At 36.9% G+C, this 18771-nt stretch overlaps 1 protein-coding gene across 18 annotated transcripts in view; it reads right to left on the bottom strand.

Annotated features, from left to right (window-relative positions):
* The window catches only part of UBR5 (ubiquitin protein ligase E3 component n-recognin 5), an 87361-nt gene that overhangs the window by 42539 nt on the left and 26051 nt on the right, over positions 1-18771 (bottom strand). For 13 of the 18 annotated variants that reach the window (XM_080609883.1, XM_080609882.1, XM_080609888.1 and 10 more), the window contains 7 exons: positions 11289-11438; positions 9075-9286; positions 4586-4702; positions 4397-4507; positions 3433-3587; positions 1374-1491; positions 366-550 (listed from right to left, as the gene is read on the bottom strand). In XM_080609883.1, coding sequence (XP_080466009.1) covers positions 366-550; positions 1374-1491; positions 3433-3587; positions 4397-4507; positions 4586-4702; positions 9075-9286; positions 11289-11438 — 1048 coding nt within the window. Of the gene's footprint in view, positions 1-365; positions 551-1373; positions 1492-1769; positions 1943-3432; positions 3588-4396; positions 4508-4585; positions 4703-9074; positions 9287-11288; positions 11439-18771 lie in introns of those variants that run through there. The other 5 variants (XM_080609880.1, XM_080609892.1, XM_080609887.1 and 2 more) reach the window with 3 other exon arrangements.

Raw genomic sequence — 18771 nt, forward strand, 5'->3', positions numbered from 1 at the left:
CTATGGAGGGACTGAAATAAGTTTCTCAAGGCCATGAAGGGCCTGAAAATAGTTCCATAAGAAAACCACTTTGTTATTAAAATATAAAATCTTGGAAACTTTGTGAAACACTGCAGGAAAATCTTAAGTCTAATATTTCTTCTGCATTTCACATTTGCATAGCTGTTTCACACAACTGAGACACCCTTCTGGCACTGAGCATTTCTGCACATTTAGCAGAGTTAACAAGAAAGTTAGAATCTTACAAAGGCAGCAGGAAGTTCAAACTGACAAAAACCTTTCTTCTTTTCATTTTTTAATTAATCAATTCAAGAGAATACCACATAAATGTCCTGTGTGCGTGCATGTGTGTTCTCAACACTTACTTTGCCTCAGTAGTTTTGCTAGCTTTCTCCATGTTTTTCAAGCTCTCAGGTGACCGAAGCTGAAATCGACAGCTGTCATTCATGTTCCAAACAGATTCCATTAACACACCCACTTTAGGAATTCCAGCACTGATTGAAAAAGCAACTGCTCCAGCATGATAAAGGGGGTTATTTCTTAAACACACCTACAGACAGAAATATTTTTTCTATGAGAACAACAGGTTATACTGAGGGAAATCATATATGTATGCCATTTTCTTGGTGACATATGCAGTACTCAAAAAACAAAGCTTATGGAACTAGATGAAGAGGGAAGTCACCATGATGTACTATGCACTTTTCTAGGAAAAAAAGAGACTGTTGTGCAATTCACAGCTGAAAGCAACCACTTTAGCAGTGCAATTGCTTAATAAATAGTATTTAGATGCTCAATCACAAAAGGAACAATTCATCTAATAACAAAGACTCATCCCAGAGTTGATTATAACAGATAGGGAACAGAAAGAAATGTGCTCCCTCAGAAGAAGCTGGTTTGTCTCATACTAGTTCTAATACTAATCACAAAGAATCCTAACCCTCTGTGTCAGCTATTAACCTTTCTGGTAAAGGCTTCAAATCAAAGGCCTATCCCACTGCATAAATAAATCAAACCCAGACTCTAGTACATTAGGCACTTAAACGTCGAATAATTTACAAAGCTATTTCCCCTACTGAGAAACATATCTCGATACTTATTTTCTCTCAGTAGGTAAGTTAAACCAGAAGTACTTTGTATGAGTACAGCTTGTTCCTCCATGTTTGCAGCCATTAGTCATACATGTAACAGTGACAACACTAACAGAACACATCAATTTACAGTCATATAATTAAAACATACTATTTTAATTCCATACTATTGATACAACTTTTGTGCGTAACAAGAATACAACCTTCATTTTGTTTTCAATAGCCGGCTGTAAACTCATCATGTATCATGATAAAAATGCCACATGTGACAGCTGCACTTGCCTGGGTTCCAACAGTTATGTTTGGCATAGAGGAGATACCAGCACTAGACTTCGGCTTTTTGTTTTTCGCTCTGGCCTTTTCTAGCATTTTCTTCCTTTGGCTGAAAGGAACTACACCCCTGTGGAAAAAGGCATATTATTTTAAAAAGGCTTTGTAATAAATGCTCATTTTATAACTTTGAATATTAATTTCTTCTGCTTTATGTAGTCATGATTCAATATACAGGCCTCTGTGCCACCACCTCTAAAATGTCAAACCTCTGTAGAAATGACAACTTTTCCTATGTTCACCTCCACTTTCCAAATTCATCTCAGTTGGCCAATTTATTAGTAGGAGGAGCACATAAGATATGTCATTGCCAAATGGCTTTTCTTCTAGTCCAAAATGCTGCAAGACCTCTGTCACAGATGGTACACTCCAGTCACAGTTTTCGAGTTGTGGGTCGTCCCCGAAGAACTTGAGGACATCCTTCCCATGACTAGTGATAATCTCCAGAACTTGCAGTCATCGGAGAACAGGGTGAGGCTTTTTGGTTTTGTACCTTAATAGTCTCACTTTCTCTCTGGGGACATGGCTGAAGGAGTCTAAGACTCTTATGACAGACTTAAGCTGCAAGAAGGGGGAAAATAGGACACTTCTTTTGAAATTGGATCCACTCAGTTTAGCTGAAAACTCCCACACACACAGTTAAGCATGCCTATTATTGTAATACTTCATGTCTTAGTCAGTGGGTTATGGAGTTGGACACTTTCATTTAAAATTCTCCTTCATGTTAAATAAAACATGAAAAGCATCAGTCCTGTGTAACACTGGAAATCAAAATCCTGTCTAGTGTACTACAGACCATTGTAACTATGGATATCAATAGTAACAGATTGTCTACATCAATCTGATTAACACAAATTCACCACTGCTGACATTTAATCCCTCCCAGAAAGGACAAGTTGGTTAATAAATAAATTGCTTTCAAAGATTACATATATGCTAATAAGTCTTTTTATACATTGCACCAATTATTCTAAAAGCAATAAAGATGGCAGGTACTAATAGCCAGGTATCTCCAATGTTATAGCTTACTTTATCATAGCTTGTTTCTATACTATGAGTAATTACTCTAAGTGAGGAATGTCATAACATAACAAAAGGGCCAACAATCAGAGCACTGCAATTTTGAGATCTGGGACTGGAAGCTGAAATACACCTATGTTTAAGTCTACAAGCCTAGCTACAATTCTACTTACATATATTTCAAAGAGTTATTAAAATTTAATGAGAAAACTGTTCCGTTGAATTAATTTTCAGTGCTTTGATTTCCAACTCATCACCAAGTATTTAACTCAGACATGCCTAAATGCTACTTGAGCTTTGGGCATGATGTGTAATGCAATGACTTTTGACACACTGACAAAAATAATGCATACTGACAAAGCTTTAGTAATATTCAATGAATTCACTCAAACGAAAAATTCATTTCAGAGTGCTTTCGGGAATGATATTTTTGAGGGTTTAGGGGGATTTCTGTTGTGGTTTTTTGTTGTTTTTTTGTTGGACTTTTTTAAACATAGGCTTTTTAATTATCAAATTGTTAGGTAAAATAGTTTATGATTTTTAAAAGAGTTAAACTTTAACAAGCTCCAGAGGGAACATCTGATGTTATTTCACCCTTCTTCAGACAAAATTTTCTAACAGAACCTGACAGAAGATTGTGTACCTCCTACATGGATAAGTTTATTCCATACTCATAATCTGAAAAGGCCTGAAAGGCATAAAGAAGGTTATTCTCTGATCCTGTGTAGTACTGAGCTATTTGAATGCTGAAGCGTTTATACACATCTCCTGAAAGAATAACCTTGTCCTTTCGTTAGAGTTGTTATAACTAGATCCAAAAAATCTTTTGGCATTAAAGAAGAAAATAAATACGCTTTAAAAAGGGAAACTAAGCACAAGTGCAGAGTTATAAAAATCAGAACAACTGCAGTTCAGTAGTTTTGCAATGCTGCTCAGAGCATAACATGAAGACATCCAGTGGATCTAGTACATAAGCGCAGCATTTACTTACCACCAATACAAGTTGTTCTCTAGTTGAGCACACGTATAAAGAGCACAACAATGTAAAGAAACAATCCGTTCTCCCTGAAGCTCTGAGTATGTCTGTGCAGTGTGTTCTAATTTAGACGCTACGGAGCTTAAAGTTTCATCTACCCATGTAGCAACCTAAGTGAGAACGGAAGAAAGGAAAAAAAGAAAATTTACAACTTAATGTAATATTTAGTGGTTTTCGGGGGGGGGGGGAACTGTGTGAGAAACAAACCACAAAATGGAAAACAAATATTCCCTTTGGGATTTTATTCCCTACACCCTTCTCTTTCTTTCTCTCTTCTCAGGATTTTTTTTAATTCCTCTATTTCCAGTCCCCACAAAAAAAGTAAATTTAAAACAAAACAAAACAAACAAACAAAACCACCAAAAAAACCCCCAAACCAACAACAAAACACAAAAAAAAACACCACAAAAAAAATCTCACCACCAGACCATAGAGGTGTCAAAAAAACTTCAACAGGTACATACACTTTATTAAGTCAGTTTCAAGTTCACTCGTAATTGGGCAGAAAAAGCTAACTTTACACCACTGAAGTTTGAGCGCCCTTAAGTTTATAGTAAATGTATACTGAACATTAACAAGCTTCTCTATTCTTAAACTAGCGTCAGTTCCTAATGTAACAGCAAACAGCCACGTATTTCAGATAATCAGGTAGAAGAGGTATCTTCTCACTGTTTCAGCTGTAAATCTGCCAGATATTATTTTTTTAAAAAACCTTTTGCATCTTTTAGAAAACACGAGTTAGTTTCTGTTTTGGTTTTACATCTCTACAGAGGAAAGTAAGTAGAATGAATGAATGAATGAAGTACTTTCAACTACTGATGAAGCTGAAGAATCAATTTCTCTGTAATACATTGCAAGTTAACTGGAAAACCAAAAACCCCAACTTTGTCAAATTCAGCAACCATAACACATCTCATACCTTGTTATTTTCAGTGGCAACAGTTGCTCTAATACTATTTGCAGAAAGCAGCACTATCTTTTCATTGGTTAATCCCAAGAACATGGCTCGTGGATGATGCAGTGAAGGATTCTTTGGAAACAGAAAAGCATTTTAGATATCCAAGCATATAAATCATTCTGAAGGTAAGCATTTAAAGGTATACAGTACCTGTGCATTTCTGTAAGGCTCTGATTCACTCCACTTCCACTGATAGAGTTCTCCTTTACTGCTAACAGCCACGAGCTCAGAATACAGAGCTCCAATAGAAATAAACTTTGTTCCATCCTACAAATACAGAAATACAAAGTGTAAGATAAAAAGATTATAAATATACACATATAAATACATAAATACAAAAAAAACCCAACAAAGCCAACTGAAATCCGTTTTTTTCAGAGTTCCCATGAACGTTGTACTTGAAAGTAAAGGTACATGCAGCTTGTCTGAAGCTCAGCATGCCCTCAAACAGACACACAAAAAAGCATCACTGCTTCTGATAGAGTGAGTGAATAAAGAGACAGATATTCTTTTCCTGAAGCTTAGCAATAACACATACATGGTGATTAACTTAAGTTCCTTAATTAAGTTTCTTAATTCTTTTAATTAAGTTTCTTAAGAGCTTCCACAATAGCTGAGGAACACAACACTGCCCATTAAAGATGGGAAGATCTCTTGAGTTCTGATAAAAAAAGCTTCCCCCTAAAACCCTCACCTTCTGAAATGAACAAAAAAAAAAAATGTAATTCCAGCATTTCATTTCTAAGCATACTACCCAAAAAAAAACCAATTACTTAATTCCCTGCCTCATTAGTTAAGCAATTCTAATCTTTCACTTCTGAAGGTAAATAAATGCAAACAGATGAAGCTTCTTTAAAAGAAAAAGTGACATCTTACAAAGTGACATATAACACACTGATTTTTGTATCATTATGAACTGATATGCTGGAAAAGTTCCAAATTAATGAGTTATTTCCCCCTCCTCCCCCTTTTCTCCTGTTTAACATTTTACCACAACTCATACAGCATCTTTCTACTACTTAGACAGCTCCACTTTGTTCAACTGCTTCATTCTGTTCCTTACCTGAATCCCTCACAGGCCTATTTCCTCCCCCTCTCATATTTGGTTGTATACCCACCATGCAGCAACTACATAACAGTTAGAAGCTCACCTTTTTCAAGTTCCTGTTCCCCACTGCACTGAAACCAAAGTCAAACTGCAAAGCTGTAAATTTGAGTCATTTCACGAAACATTTACTTCTGTTTACAGAGAAACATTTACAAGGTCTATCCATTTGCTGCTTCTCACCACGTGCAGCTACAGGACAATCACATTCTTTCTAAATTTTTTACTGTAACAACTAAAACTTTCCTTCCACTTAAGGGAGAATACAGCTTTTACAAAAGTGAGAAAAAACAAACCGGTGTAAAATCAAATGCTGTCTTCTACAGCTATAAATCGGAAAGACACGCACATGATAACTCATCTTCTCCGTAGTTATTTCCCATCTTTAGCGGCCTCCCAGATTACAACGTACCACATTTAAGCAATTCAACCATCTGAGGGAAAACTGAACTCTACCAGACCATTAAAAAAAACCCCACTATCCAGTACATTTATCTGTCCCTTAAATAAAGGGGATTTTCTTTCAGCTATAGAAGTTTACAAGTGGAAATATTTTAGTTCCATAAATCTAGATTCACACTACTTTTTTTTTTTACTTTTTTCATGTCCAAAAGTGCACTTTTCAAAAGGTGCCTGTCCTTGAATAACATGGGATTCAGTACATCCCTTATCAATACCTCAAAATGTTTGCCAATACTTTGAGAAAGAAGAGAAAGAAGGTAGCAGGGAAGGACAGAACAATCACAAGCAAGTCTTTTTTATACCCTGATAACAGAATCTAGAATTAATTAAATTATAAGACTTACTTTGCTCTGGAGGGCATCTACCCACACAGCACAGAAGCAGCACAAATGCTAATGTGTCATGATTAATACTTGCTATCACATAAATATTGTATATTCTGAGGAAGAACTGCCATCAGAACCTACTGTAGTCTAGTAAGATGCATCTCTACTTCATATGAATAACTGAATCTTCAGAAGATATCTGGCCTAATGCCCCAAGGAAAGCAATTAATTTTTGCTCCAAGACAGTATCATTATGACATTTAATCTTACTAACGTATTTCACAACTTTTTATAAACACACAAGTGTTATAGAATCACAGAATAGTTAGGGTTGGAAAGGACCTTAAGATCATCTAGTTCCAACCCCCCTGCCATGGGCAGGGACACCCCACACTAAACCATGTCACCCGAGGCCTCATCCAACCTGGCCTTGAACACCGCCAAGGATGGAGCATTCACAACTTCCCTGGGCAACCCATTCCAGTGCCTCACCACCCTCTCAGTAAAGAATTTCTTCCTTAGATCCAATCTAAACTTCCCCTGTTTAAGTTTGAACCTGTTACCCCTTGTCCTGTCACTACAGTCCCTGATGAATAGTCCATCCCCAGCATCCTTGTAGGCCCCCTTCAGATACCGGAAGGCTGCTATGAGGTCTCCACGCAGTCAAGCTCAACACTAAAGAGACCAGCCATTCTCAATTTTTCCCTCCCTTCCATGAAAATACTAGCAGTTGTGATCTAAGTGCTACAGGAGCTCCCATAAACACAAGTTAACCACCCTCATTGTGGACTACTACAGTTCTGCTTCAAATGCTAACATTAAAATGCTGAAAAATGAAGTAAAAATATTTGCAAACAAGACTGCTTATTTTGCAGTAATTCCTCAGGTACTTTAATCCCTCCCCTAGCTCACTGTCTTTTCCATTAACATTTCAAGATCTCCTTTCCAATTTTCAAATAGGAAGAAACACCTGAACTGGCCTCTCACAGAAATCATCTCCCTCAGGATTCACCTTGAAGAATTTCTGTTGGAAAAACTTCCAGAGTGAGGCTACAGCAAGAAAAAAGCCAAACAATTTCTTATGCATGTTCAGCCGATGGACTGAAGGATGAAAAGTTTAACTACTTTTGGATAAAGATGAAAGGCCTTTCCAGGAAGACACCTTTATTTAAACGGAAGCTAGGCTTTGTATCAGTGCATATGCAAACAGGTATCTTGGAAGAAGTTCAATATATTTAAATTGAATAAGCATGCAATTAGTATCACAGCAAGTTAATTCCATAAAAAATGACCAATAAAAGACTGCAATAGCTGCCCTCAGGCAGAATCTGCTGAGTTTGCAAGTAACAAAAACCCCCATCCAGGGAAAAAAGAAAAACAAAACCAAACAAAACACTAAGTTCGTAAGTATGTTTCAGGGCTAGAGGAAAGAATGGGGTTAACAGTGAAAACATTCCTGAAGTAGGAAAAAAAACAAACCCAAACCCACAACAAAACAAAAATAAAACCGTAATAATGGGCATACTGATGTCACCAAAACACAGCAGTGGAAACCAAAAAGCTAAGTTAGTACTTCAAATCTAACCTACATTTATTATTTTATGCTAAAACCCCTGAAATCTCCCTCTGCGCAAGCTAGTTGACTCTGCCCTTCTACCATCATGATAAAGCAAGCGGGACAAAAGCTGCCAATTTTCACTGACAGAGGTTCACCACTACTGGCTGAAAAAAATATGAATTCATACTTTAGACCTAAAAGGTCTGGTTGCAAGAACAACTTTGAGACAAACATTCTCTTTAGGCATTCCCAAAATGAAGACGACAGGACCTAAATGTGAGCTGCTCTAAACAGAAATAAGCCTCTAAAGTCACCTCCCCTCTTCAAGCTTCTTTATCTATACTTAGTCTGAAAGGAAAAAACAGAGGCAAAAAAGGAAGCATGACATTTCAAAATAGCAACCTCAGAGATACTGCAGACAGAAGTGGGAACACTAGAAAGACACCCCAAGTCCATCAAATTTGGTCGAATAAACATCGGTTTATCACTTCCATTCCTTGAAAGTTTTTTGGTTTGGTTGGTTGGTTGGTTTGGGTTTGTCATGCTTTGTTTTTTAAAGTCATTTCCTCAAGCATTTAGGTAATTTACGAAGAAAATTACTACAGATACCCAGTTAGCAACATGTAGCTGCTGTTTCTACTATTCTTGTATCTCACATGGGAGTTACTTCTTGCCTTGAAAATGGAATCAGGATTACAAAGAAAAACAGCTAATAAAAACCAAAGGGATTCTGAAGAAGCAAGCAATACTCATTTAAATTACTGGCCAACTCAAAACACACTGTAAATAAATGTCACCTTTCACTATTGCTTCTTAAAAGCCTAATCCGCTCAAATAGAAAGTATCTCTGGGAATAATAATGCTAATAAAAGAAAAGATGACTCCTTGATGAAGAATAGTTTAGATTGTTTCACTAGTGTCCTACTGCCTATTAAATGCTTTGACCACCTAAGTAAAAACAAGAAGAAAAAAACAAAAACCTCAGACCTTATGATCTACAGCAGTGCCTTTGAAACACATGGAGAAGAAAACTGAAACACTATTAACAGAAGCACAGCTATAAGTTATTTATCATTTTCTTAAGTGCATAACAAAGAATCTGCCTTATTACATTATCTCACATAAACTTTTGATATTCAAAAAGGAAATGCAAAGCATGCAAATAAAACAATTTAAAAAATTCAGTACCTTATCTGGCCACCACTGCAAGTCTTCTCCCAAGGAAACAGGACTTTGAACGGGTGTATTCTTCTTGTCCAGGTTTGGTTCCCCTTCCTTACTTGTAGAGCCTCTTTCATTATCAAATGAGGCTCCATCAAGCCACCTTCGTTCACGCAAACGTAAAACGGACTCACGTTCACGCAACAGCTCAGAGTCTCTCTCTAAGGGAAGAAGGAGAACTGGTATGCAATTGGGTCACACCAGTGGGATAAAAGTAAGCCACTCTCTAGTAAAGACCCTTCAGGATGCAACTAACAGCAGTTAAATCTACTCACACAGATTAAAAATAAAGTCCTGACATGCAACATTCAATACATTAACCATTTCAAATGTATGTACTTCAGAATTACTGAACATAAAAATAAATTAGAAATGAATTCTTAGAGTTTTGTGCAGTATAAAAAAAATGCTAAAGCATTTTCACTTACATCATGAGGCCAAATACATTTAACACTGCAATTTAAAGTTTTATAGTACAATATGTAGGTTTGTAGCACTGCTTTATCAATGTAATAGCAACAACAAAGAAAGTCTAAGTCTATATAGTCTGCTAGAGATCTTTATGCAAACCAAAAAAGAGAATTTATTACAGAGTTTCATAACTTCCAAAAAAAAAAAAAACCAACAAAAAACCAGTAATTTGAAAAGGTTAAAGAAAGCAAGCATTAAAAAAGCTCTCTTATAATGTTTGATAATCCAACCCCTTTTATTTAAAGCAATATTCCATAGGACTGGATTTAATAAATTAAAGTGTATCTGGTTTGAGTAGATCAAATGAAAACTTTTCAAGAGTCAAGCAAGTTTTAAAAAGGATCCTTGTAGGAAAATGTTCCTTACCAAAATGCTTCCCCTCCAATTGGCCTACAAACTGTCTAAAGCCAGTACACTCTGCAGTTCGCTCATGCAGATAAATTTTTAAAATCAGGTAATCAAACTAACTTTCCAAGAGTCAACTATGCATGGAAAATAAGTATTAGAAAATTCGTGGTAACGTCTTATATAGAAAAACCTTAGGAAAGGAAAAAAAACGAGGAATTTAGAAGGAGTTATGTCAGATGCTGAATATTTGTACATGCACATAATGCATTTAAACCTATTAAGTATTTCACTTACGCTCGTAAAAATCAACTGAATTACATGTATTAGATTACCACATTATTATATCATTGTTTCAACAAATTATGCCACATCTTGGGTCTTTTGCTGTAGTAGACAAATGGGAGTTTTCATACCAGCCAAACACAACAGCTTGTCTTACAGATATTATTTCATAAAGTACTGTACTTATTTTCTAGCAATCATCACATTGACCCCTGACTAATAATTTTGTAACAGGAACTTAAGTGTTTAGCAATTAATATACTAAAACCTGGTTATGAAAGGCAACAAAACTGTACTGAACAATTACAGCAGAGGTTGGATTAACAGTTTGGAAATACTCTACGCATTTGCGCAACAGCTTCAAAAAGACAGGAAATTGCTGCATGGTCTGTTATAAATCTTTTAGGTGTAATAGGCTAAAAAAAAAAAAAACCAAAAACAAAAAAACCAACCAACCAAACAAACAAACAGAAAAAAAAGAGTAAAATGCCTTAACACTGCTCAAGGAGGTTTTTTTATCAGCTGCCAATAGTTCTCCTTATCCAACTATAAGAATGCTTCCAAAAAGTAAAATTTAGGGGTTTTTCTCCCTCCATAGTAGCTAAAGTTCCTCATTCCATAAAGGTAACTTCTATCATGGAACAATTAAGGAAATGTGAAGAACAGTGAACAAAGAGCAACCCAAAAGAAAGAAAGAAAAAAAAGAATGCTGCATGTCATCGTTGCTCATTTTTGAGCCAAACTAAAGATTTGTAATGCAATCTATGTATTAGTAGGCACTTACACTACAGTTTATTTTAAACTTAACATGCAAAAATTGTATAACACCTTGCAACACCAAAGATCCACAAACAGATTAAAAATACATGACTATCAAGGTTCTTGCAGAACTTACCTGCTAATACTCATAATTCATTAATAATTTTGATAATGAGTAACAGTCTATTTGTCTACTCTATATTTGACAACATATCACAGTCTACTTTTGAATTACATCAGAATCTACACCACCAGTGTGTACTACCACTAGCTTTTTCCACAGCAAACTACTTATTACAAAGAAAAAAGGTGCAAAATTACCTCTGGATGAGCCTAGCCTGGAAAGTGATGAGCGCCGAAAGGATGGATAACCAAAGTAACTAATATCTTCTGAAAACATAGCATCAGCATCAATAATGACACTTGGGTGAGCAGAATGTATGTCAGCATCCAGAAGAGACATAAGATCCTCTATAAGAGGAGACAAGGGTCTTAAGTGAATAATCAGCTACTTAAAACATCAGCTAGAGAGACCATCAACTAAACAAATATCAAAACAAAAAAAATCCTATCTATTAATTGAATTTCTGCTCTTCAGATTCACCAGTGCGAACTCATGTGCCTCTTATGCAGCCACATTTACTATCAAGCTTGGCAGACTAGTGAACAAAACCAGTTTCCCTGCAAGAACTGCTCTGTCACTTATCTAACCACATTTCCCAAACAAGACTTGCCCAACACACATTTTTCTGTAACCCAGAAATTCAAACTTTAGCCTGTCACTTGAAAGAACAAGGCACCAGGATAAGATACATACATACATATATGTGCACACACACTCATGCACATAATGCAGGACTCCAAAGATAACCTAGAATTAAGGGAGGACAGAATTGATGGTGAAAGCCGGCCTTCACAAAGCCACGTCTTTGATGTCAAAGACTGTACATTCCTTCATGGAACGTTTCTTCCACAGAATGACAAACTTGTTTAATATACAGGCCAGTAGCTTGCAGCTTTCAGTACAAATCTTTACATTGAGCTATGTTACAACAACAGTTATCTGGAAAAAAGCACAATTTTTAAATACCATGCAGTTAAAACAAAAACACAACCAAAACAAGAAAGATGAACTTCATTACTGTGACTGCTCTAGCTTCTATGTTAGAGAACTTTGTTCAGTTTATCAGAAATACTGATCATCCTTAAATTACAAAACAATGTCCTTCCATTTACCAGACTGCAGCTACTATCCACACGCAAAGAGACTACCAAAAATTCATACAATTTACTGAAATCCAGCAATATGGCTTATAAGACAAGTAAACCTAACTACCATCTTGCTGCTAAAGAAAGGACAGACCAACTTCCTTCCTTCATCCCTGTGGCAGCCATCAAATCAGGCAAGGTGGAATTTCTAAATCCACAACTGGCATATTCACCTGGCTTGAAACAACACTTGACAGGGTACAGAAGTAAGGTGGGAAGCAATCTTCAGACTGACTTAACTGGGTAGTCCAGCAGACTCGCAAGAGTGATGCCTCACCACACACAGCAATGCTGACTAGACTCTACTGCTGCTAAATGTGACAGTTCTGCCCCATCCTGGACTTTCAAGCAAATCTGACTAAAAGCTCAGGCTCCCCAAATTAGGTTTCAGCTAACCCATGCAGGTACACAAACCTCACCAAGATGCAAGGGAATGTCAGGATAGCTCCTTCTGGCAACAGGACAGCCTTATCTGCTTAACCCACTCATGAAGCTAAAATGACGCTACACAGAGTCCCTTCAACAAACACAGAAGGAGCACACGTAATTTCAACACATGTAGTTTTCAGCCTGTACCTCGCTATAAGCATAAAACGAGAGTGGCTAGAAATCAAGGTCTGAAGTTAAATAAAAGCATTCTTAACAGTATTTCATGGTTTAAGCCCAGCCAGTAACTAAGCACCATGCAGCCATTCACTCACACCACTCTTCCTTTCCCCCCTCTGGGCAGGATGGGGAAGAAAATCATAAGAATGTAAACCCCACGGCCTAAGAACAGTCCAATAACTAAGGTACAATATACTACTAGTAATACTACTAATCATAATAATGATAAGGGAAATAACAAGCGGAGAAAATATAAAACCTAAAAAGGCAAGGAAAAAGAAAAATCCCAATAAACACAAGTGATGCACAACACAATTGCTCACCACCTGTCAACCGATACCCAGCCCGACTCAAGCAGTAAGCTGCCTTTCTGGGTAACTCCCCCTAGTTTATACACTGGGCATGATGTACTGTGGTACGGAATACCCCTTCAGCTCGTTTGAGTCAGGTCTCCTGTCTCGGCTTCCTCCTGGCTTCCCATGCCTCTCCTCACTGACAGAACATGAGAGAGGAAAAAGTCCCTGACTAGGGTAAGCGCTACTGAGAAACAACTAAAACATAGATGTGTTATCAGCGTTATTCCCAGACTAAATCCAAAACACAGCAATGTACCAGCTACTACGAAGGAGAAAAATAACTGTTACAGCTGAAACCAGGACACAGAAAGAACTGATTATTATGGGTCTTTTTCTCAGTGTCTGGAATGGGAGTGGTGGTGGCTAGCGGGTGTGGTGTGTGAAACACAAAGGACTGGGCATCCAAAAACTGAAAAGGAGCCAGAAGTCCACACTTTCAGCCAGTATTAATTTACTTAACTGTTCCACTTACCGATACTGAAAGTGTTAAGATTTTCACACCCCTGCACATCAAAATATTCATCCTTAAATTTCTGAAGTCTCATCTCCAGGAAATATAACACCTACCAATTACAACCAGCTGCCCTCAAAAAAACCTGCTCTGTAATCAGTGAGTGCTGTGGACTTCAAAGCAAGCAAGACCTGCACGAATGCTTTCTGCATTAAATAAGTAAGCCACTCAAATACAGCTTGTGCTTCTAAAAGCATACCATTTGGGACTTGGTGGTTCATCCAGTACATTTTAAGCAGTCATCCTTGACAGAGTGCTTGAAATCCTAGCATTGGATTCGGCAAACAAGCTCTGTCTTACTAAAACACTTCAGCTCACTCAGAATGACCTTACCCTGCCTCTACTATACCTATTTTCCACTGGCTTTCCACAGTGATAAAGCAGCGGTACACCTCACCTTAATGTGTCAACTTGTAAGTACCAGACTTTAAGAGCTGAAAACAAAGCTGAGACTCTGTGGTATCTCCCAAAATCCACATGCTGCTCCTCTTCCCTCCTCCTACACCTACCATGACCACCTCTTCCTAGGTAAGCTCCAACCTCTCCACAGCCTAGCAACTCATCCTCATTTGGTTTTAATCACTATCCAACCAAGAACTGCAAAAAACTTTTATCTCTGTTTAGGAATGGAATGGCCTGTGCAGAAGAGAACTCTGCAGTCTCATTCAAAGACAGTATGTTGAGGTTTTTCAAGGTAAGCCAAGCCAGAAATCCTCTTGACAGAAAACATGCACTAACTTGTGACACTCACACAACCTTCCACCATGTTAGGCATCTAGAGTTCAGCTGTGTTTCCAAAAGAAAAGTAAAAATTCAAGCCATCAAAATCAAGAACCAAAACCATGTGGGGTTTTTTTGCTAAATGTGCATTAAGACAAGTGAGGAAATGAAGCCTCTTCCTTCCTTCTTATTTCAACTTCAAACCAGATTTTAATTTTCTTCCAATATTTCTGCAAGAGATCCCCTTTCTTCCATTTTCTGTACACGCTAAAAAAGCTGCTACAACCAGCAGGAATAGGAGCCAAATTCACTCCACACTCCCCTTCAAACATTACTGAAATCTTTCCTGTGTTATCAAAACATAGATACTGCAAGGCTACATCCAGCTTAAGAATCAGGGGAAAAAAACCCACATTCTCAATGACTTTATTTTCCTGCTCTTCAGAAAATTCCCATGGGATGACATCATTTACCTCTTGTGCTGTGCTAGACCAGAATCAGTCAGCACCCTTTGCATTTAGATGTAATAACTCTGACTAACCTATTTAGCTAAGGAAGTACCTATGATTTCCTAGTAAACACAACTGAAAATTGGAAGGAAAAGGATATCCAGTGCAGAAGGGGAAAAAAACCAAACCAAACAAAACCCCACAAAAAAACCCACAACCTCTGCCCCAATTAAAAGGCCAAGTTTTAGTAGCATGTAAACAGCAATTCAAATACTGAGAAAAATTTTATTTTCAGCAGCTTCATGCGTAGCATTATCACTGGATTCAATAACTGAAGGCATAGCTTAGATTGATCCCAATCTCTGGTTGAGCTCACACTAAACCTTTTCCCATAAAGGGGCAATTGTAAGTTCTCTACCCTCTTCTCAGCTGCGTATTTTTATGAACTATCCAAGAATTCAATGCCTTGAGCATCTCTTCCTATTTCAAGTTTGGATTAAATTGGCAAAACTGACAGTGAGAGAAACATGTATTTTGGTTTCCTAGGAAATCAAACTCAAACAGAACTCCACAACTCATTTCTCAATAAGATGTATTTCTTCAAAACATTACCCAACTTGAACTTCATCTTAACAAAAAAAGAGAGAAAACCACAACTAAAACCACAAACCACACCAACAAAACCACAGAAAAACCACACACCTAATTGTTTTCCCCAAAGGTAAGCCACTGAACTAATCCTACACTGTGCCCTGGTTCTCATCTCCCCTCACTGCAAGTCAATATAGTAAGCACTGCTGCAACACCAGCCCATCTCTCTTCTCTATAATAATAAAAAAAGCTTTTTAAACAGCTCATCTCAATTCCAAAATCCAAAGCAGCCTGCATGTTGCCAAACCTATGTTCCGCAAGTCCCACTAGCAAGAACCCACTATATCATGCAGAAGTTACTGAGCAAACACATCTGAACTATGCAAACAACAAAATATTTTAACTTCGACAGAATCGCTATATAGAAGATTAACAGAACATAAAGCTCAGAAGCCTCTAATACAATTTGATGTGAGCTGGAAAAATAATCTAGAGACTTCAAGTCTTTTCTATGCTAAATGATCTTGTTCTTTGTAGTTTTTACCTTAGTTTCTTTATGTACTTGTTATATCAAATGAACCCACATTCCCCTCTGCTAACCATCATAAAAGAAACAGGACTAGAGAAGTCAAAGTACATAAAAGTCCAACAATAAATATCTAAGAGACTCTTATTGAAGGCAGTTTGTACAGAAAAGTAAAGTTCTGCTCTTCACTGCACTTTACATTTTGGAAGAATTTGGGTAGGACTCAAACAAGTTTCTTGTTACCCTAAACAAATAAAAATCAGATAACCTTCATAATACTCACTGTAATTATCACAATTGACTGGTTTGCATTCCAAAAAAATTTATTAAGGTCACAGCTGTTGGAAAGTACTGTAGCTTTTTTTTTTCATTTATTTTTAAACCATATGTAAATTATTCTTAAGGTTTAAAAAATAAACAAACAAACAGCTTCTCTGTCTTGGAAGGCTTAGAGGAGTAACCCCTAAATGGTCACAAAGCACCAGACATGCAGAAAGTAAAAATTAACATATGCTTTTAATCAAAATGCAAGAGCCTCAAAAGTCCTGAGACAAAAGCAGTCTGGTAATCCCCTTTTGTTTTGTGCTTGGAAGGGACAAAATCAAGAGACTTTAAAGCACAATTTGAAATAATAAAAAAAAAATAAAAGGGGAGGGGAAGGAGAAAAGTGGAAGTTCTTTATCTTTCAGAATCATTCATAAAAACCTAAGAATTGAACTCATATAGCTTTTATCAGTTATTTACAGTTTTCTTTAATGAACTTTGATGTTATGGTTAAAGAAGAGCATCCAGAAGCAAGGTGACAAATGAAAGCAAAACGAGTGCAAGGTTTCAAGAGCAAAAGACTTAAAAAAAGGTTCTACACAGTTCTGGAGGTCAGGATGCTGGTATTTTTCCAGAGAGCTATAGGCAAGTTTCTCTGGCCACCACGTTTTCCTGAAAACCATGCGGGCTAGTTATGTGACACAAGCAAGGGCTGGTAGTTTGTACTATTTAACATACCAACAACAGTCACGGCAGCACTGACTAGTGTTCAGCTAGACCTCTCCTACTGTTCTGATCACATTTAGATAATAAATTAATTTCTGTGCAAAGAACTTATTTTTGCCCATAAAACTGAAATAACTCAAGACAAACAGAGAAGGCGTAGCATGTGGAATCACTGTCCCTCAAAGTGTTCAAAAACCATGTAGATGAATTCCTTAGTGACATGGTTTAGGGGCGGACTTGGCAGTCCTGGGGTAAAGGTTGGACTTGATGATCTCAAAGATCACTACTTGATGATCTTAGACACCTGTTGATCTTAGACAAAGAACAAGAGACATCTTTGTCTCTTCCAACCTATATAATTCTATGATTCTATGCTCTACACATTGTGAATTACATCTTTGAAGACTGGAGTTAAAACAAGGTTTCATTTCAGTTGTCATTTTCACATCTTTTCCCACAAGAACTGGGAAAGTTATCCCAGTTTCTCTGCATGGTAAAAAAAAAAAGGGCAAAAAATATTAACATTAGAAGGTTGCAACCCTTTATAGGAAGGACTAGTCTAAAAAAGGGAGAACCTTTAAAAATTAAGCCAAGAACAAAATGGTTTTCTGGACAGCTAATGAGGACAGTGAAACTCTGTATACTACTTTAATGTATCTCAAATAGAAAAGATTCACAGACTGTAATGCAGGCAACCTTCAAATAAAAGTTACCATCCACAGGTTGTCAGTCCCTATCAACTGATCCGTATGATCTCCAGCGGTACTAAGAGAACAGTTAATGCCGTATAAAGCTGGTTAGTATGGTTAAAAGGAACTTCTACTGTAAATGATTACTAACAATGATTTATCTTCTGAAGACTGGTTCTGGAGGAATGCATTTGAGCATGCTTAAAGTAAGAACTCCTGTTCTGAATACCTGGAAAGACTTCAGAGAATTTACTTCCTCCAAGGCATCTGTCTAATGCTATTAAGCTGATCACTAAAAACCAAGAGTCAAATTAAAGGTTTTTCACCCGTTTCACCTGACGACTTTTGATTCTGCAGCAAAATAAAGCAGCTTGACAGATGCAACTAAAACTAGAGAGGCAAAATGAAATACAAAGCCTTTGCTGCAGAACAAAAAATAAACAAAACAAACAAAAAAAAAAAAAAAAGAAAAAGAAAAAGAAAAAGAAAAAATCTTTGTCTAATCATATGATTGACAAGATAAGGATGGAGGAAGCCCATGAACCTTCCTGGTGAACCAGATGAGCAGAAAAAAAAATACTTACTAGAAAAATATCAAAAGGTCATTTTGACACACAGAAAGAAAAGCTAGTATGTAGTCAGAGTTTAGATGTGATCTTTTCATGCACTGCGCCTAACACAGACATTAGATTTGGCTGCTATGTTTTCAAATATGATTACTCAGCAAGAAAAAATTACCTAAATTATTTAGCCTATGCAAAAGACGACTCAGTGTTTTATTAAAAGCAAGTGTATGGGATGGACAATATTTCAAAAATAGCTGGATTTTAATTACAGTGGTTTACTGGTATAGCCAGAATACTCCAGCATTTATGACCAGAACTTGAGGTGATGAATAAAATCTTCAAATTGTAACAACTATAAGCTCTTCCGCCCTCACTTGAGGCATTTTGACTAAAAAAAGAGCTGTATTATTTTTGCTCTAAAAACTGCTGTATCTTAAGAACTTATGTTAGTAGTGAAAAACATGCAAGACGCTAGAAGTTTTTAAAATTAGCTTTTATGAGCAAGCCACAGCAGTCTCAGCATCTCATTGA

This window comes from Psittacula echo, assembly GCF_963264785.1.
Source record: "Psittacula echo genome assembly, chromosome: 2".
In the NCBI taxonomy this organism is placed as follows: Eukaryota; Metazoa; Chordata; class Aves; order Psittaciformes; family Psittacidae; genus Psittacula; species Psittacula echo.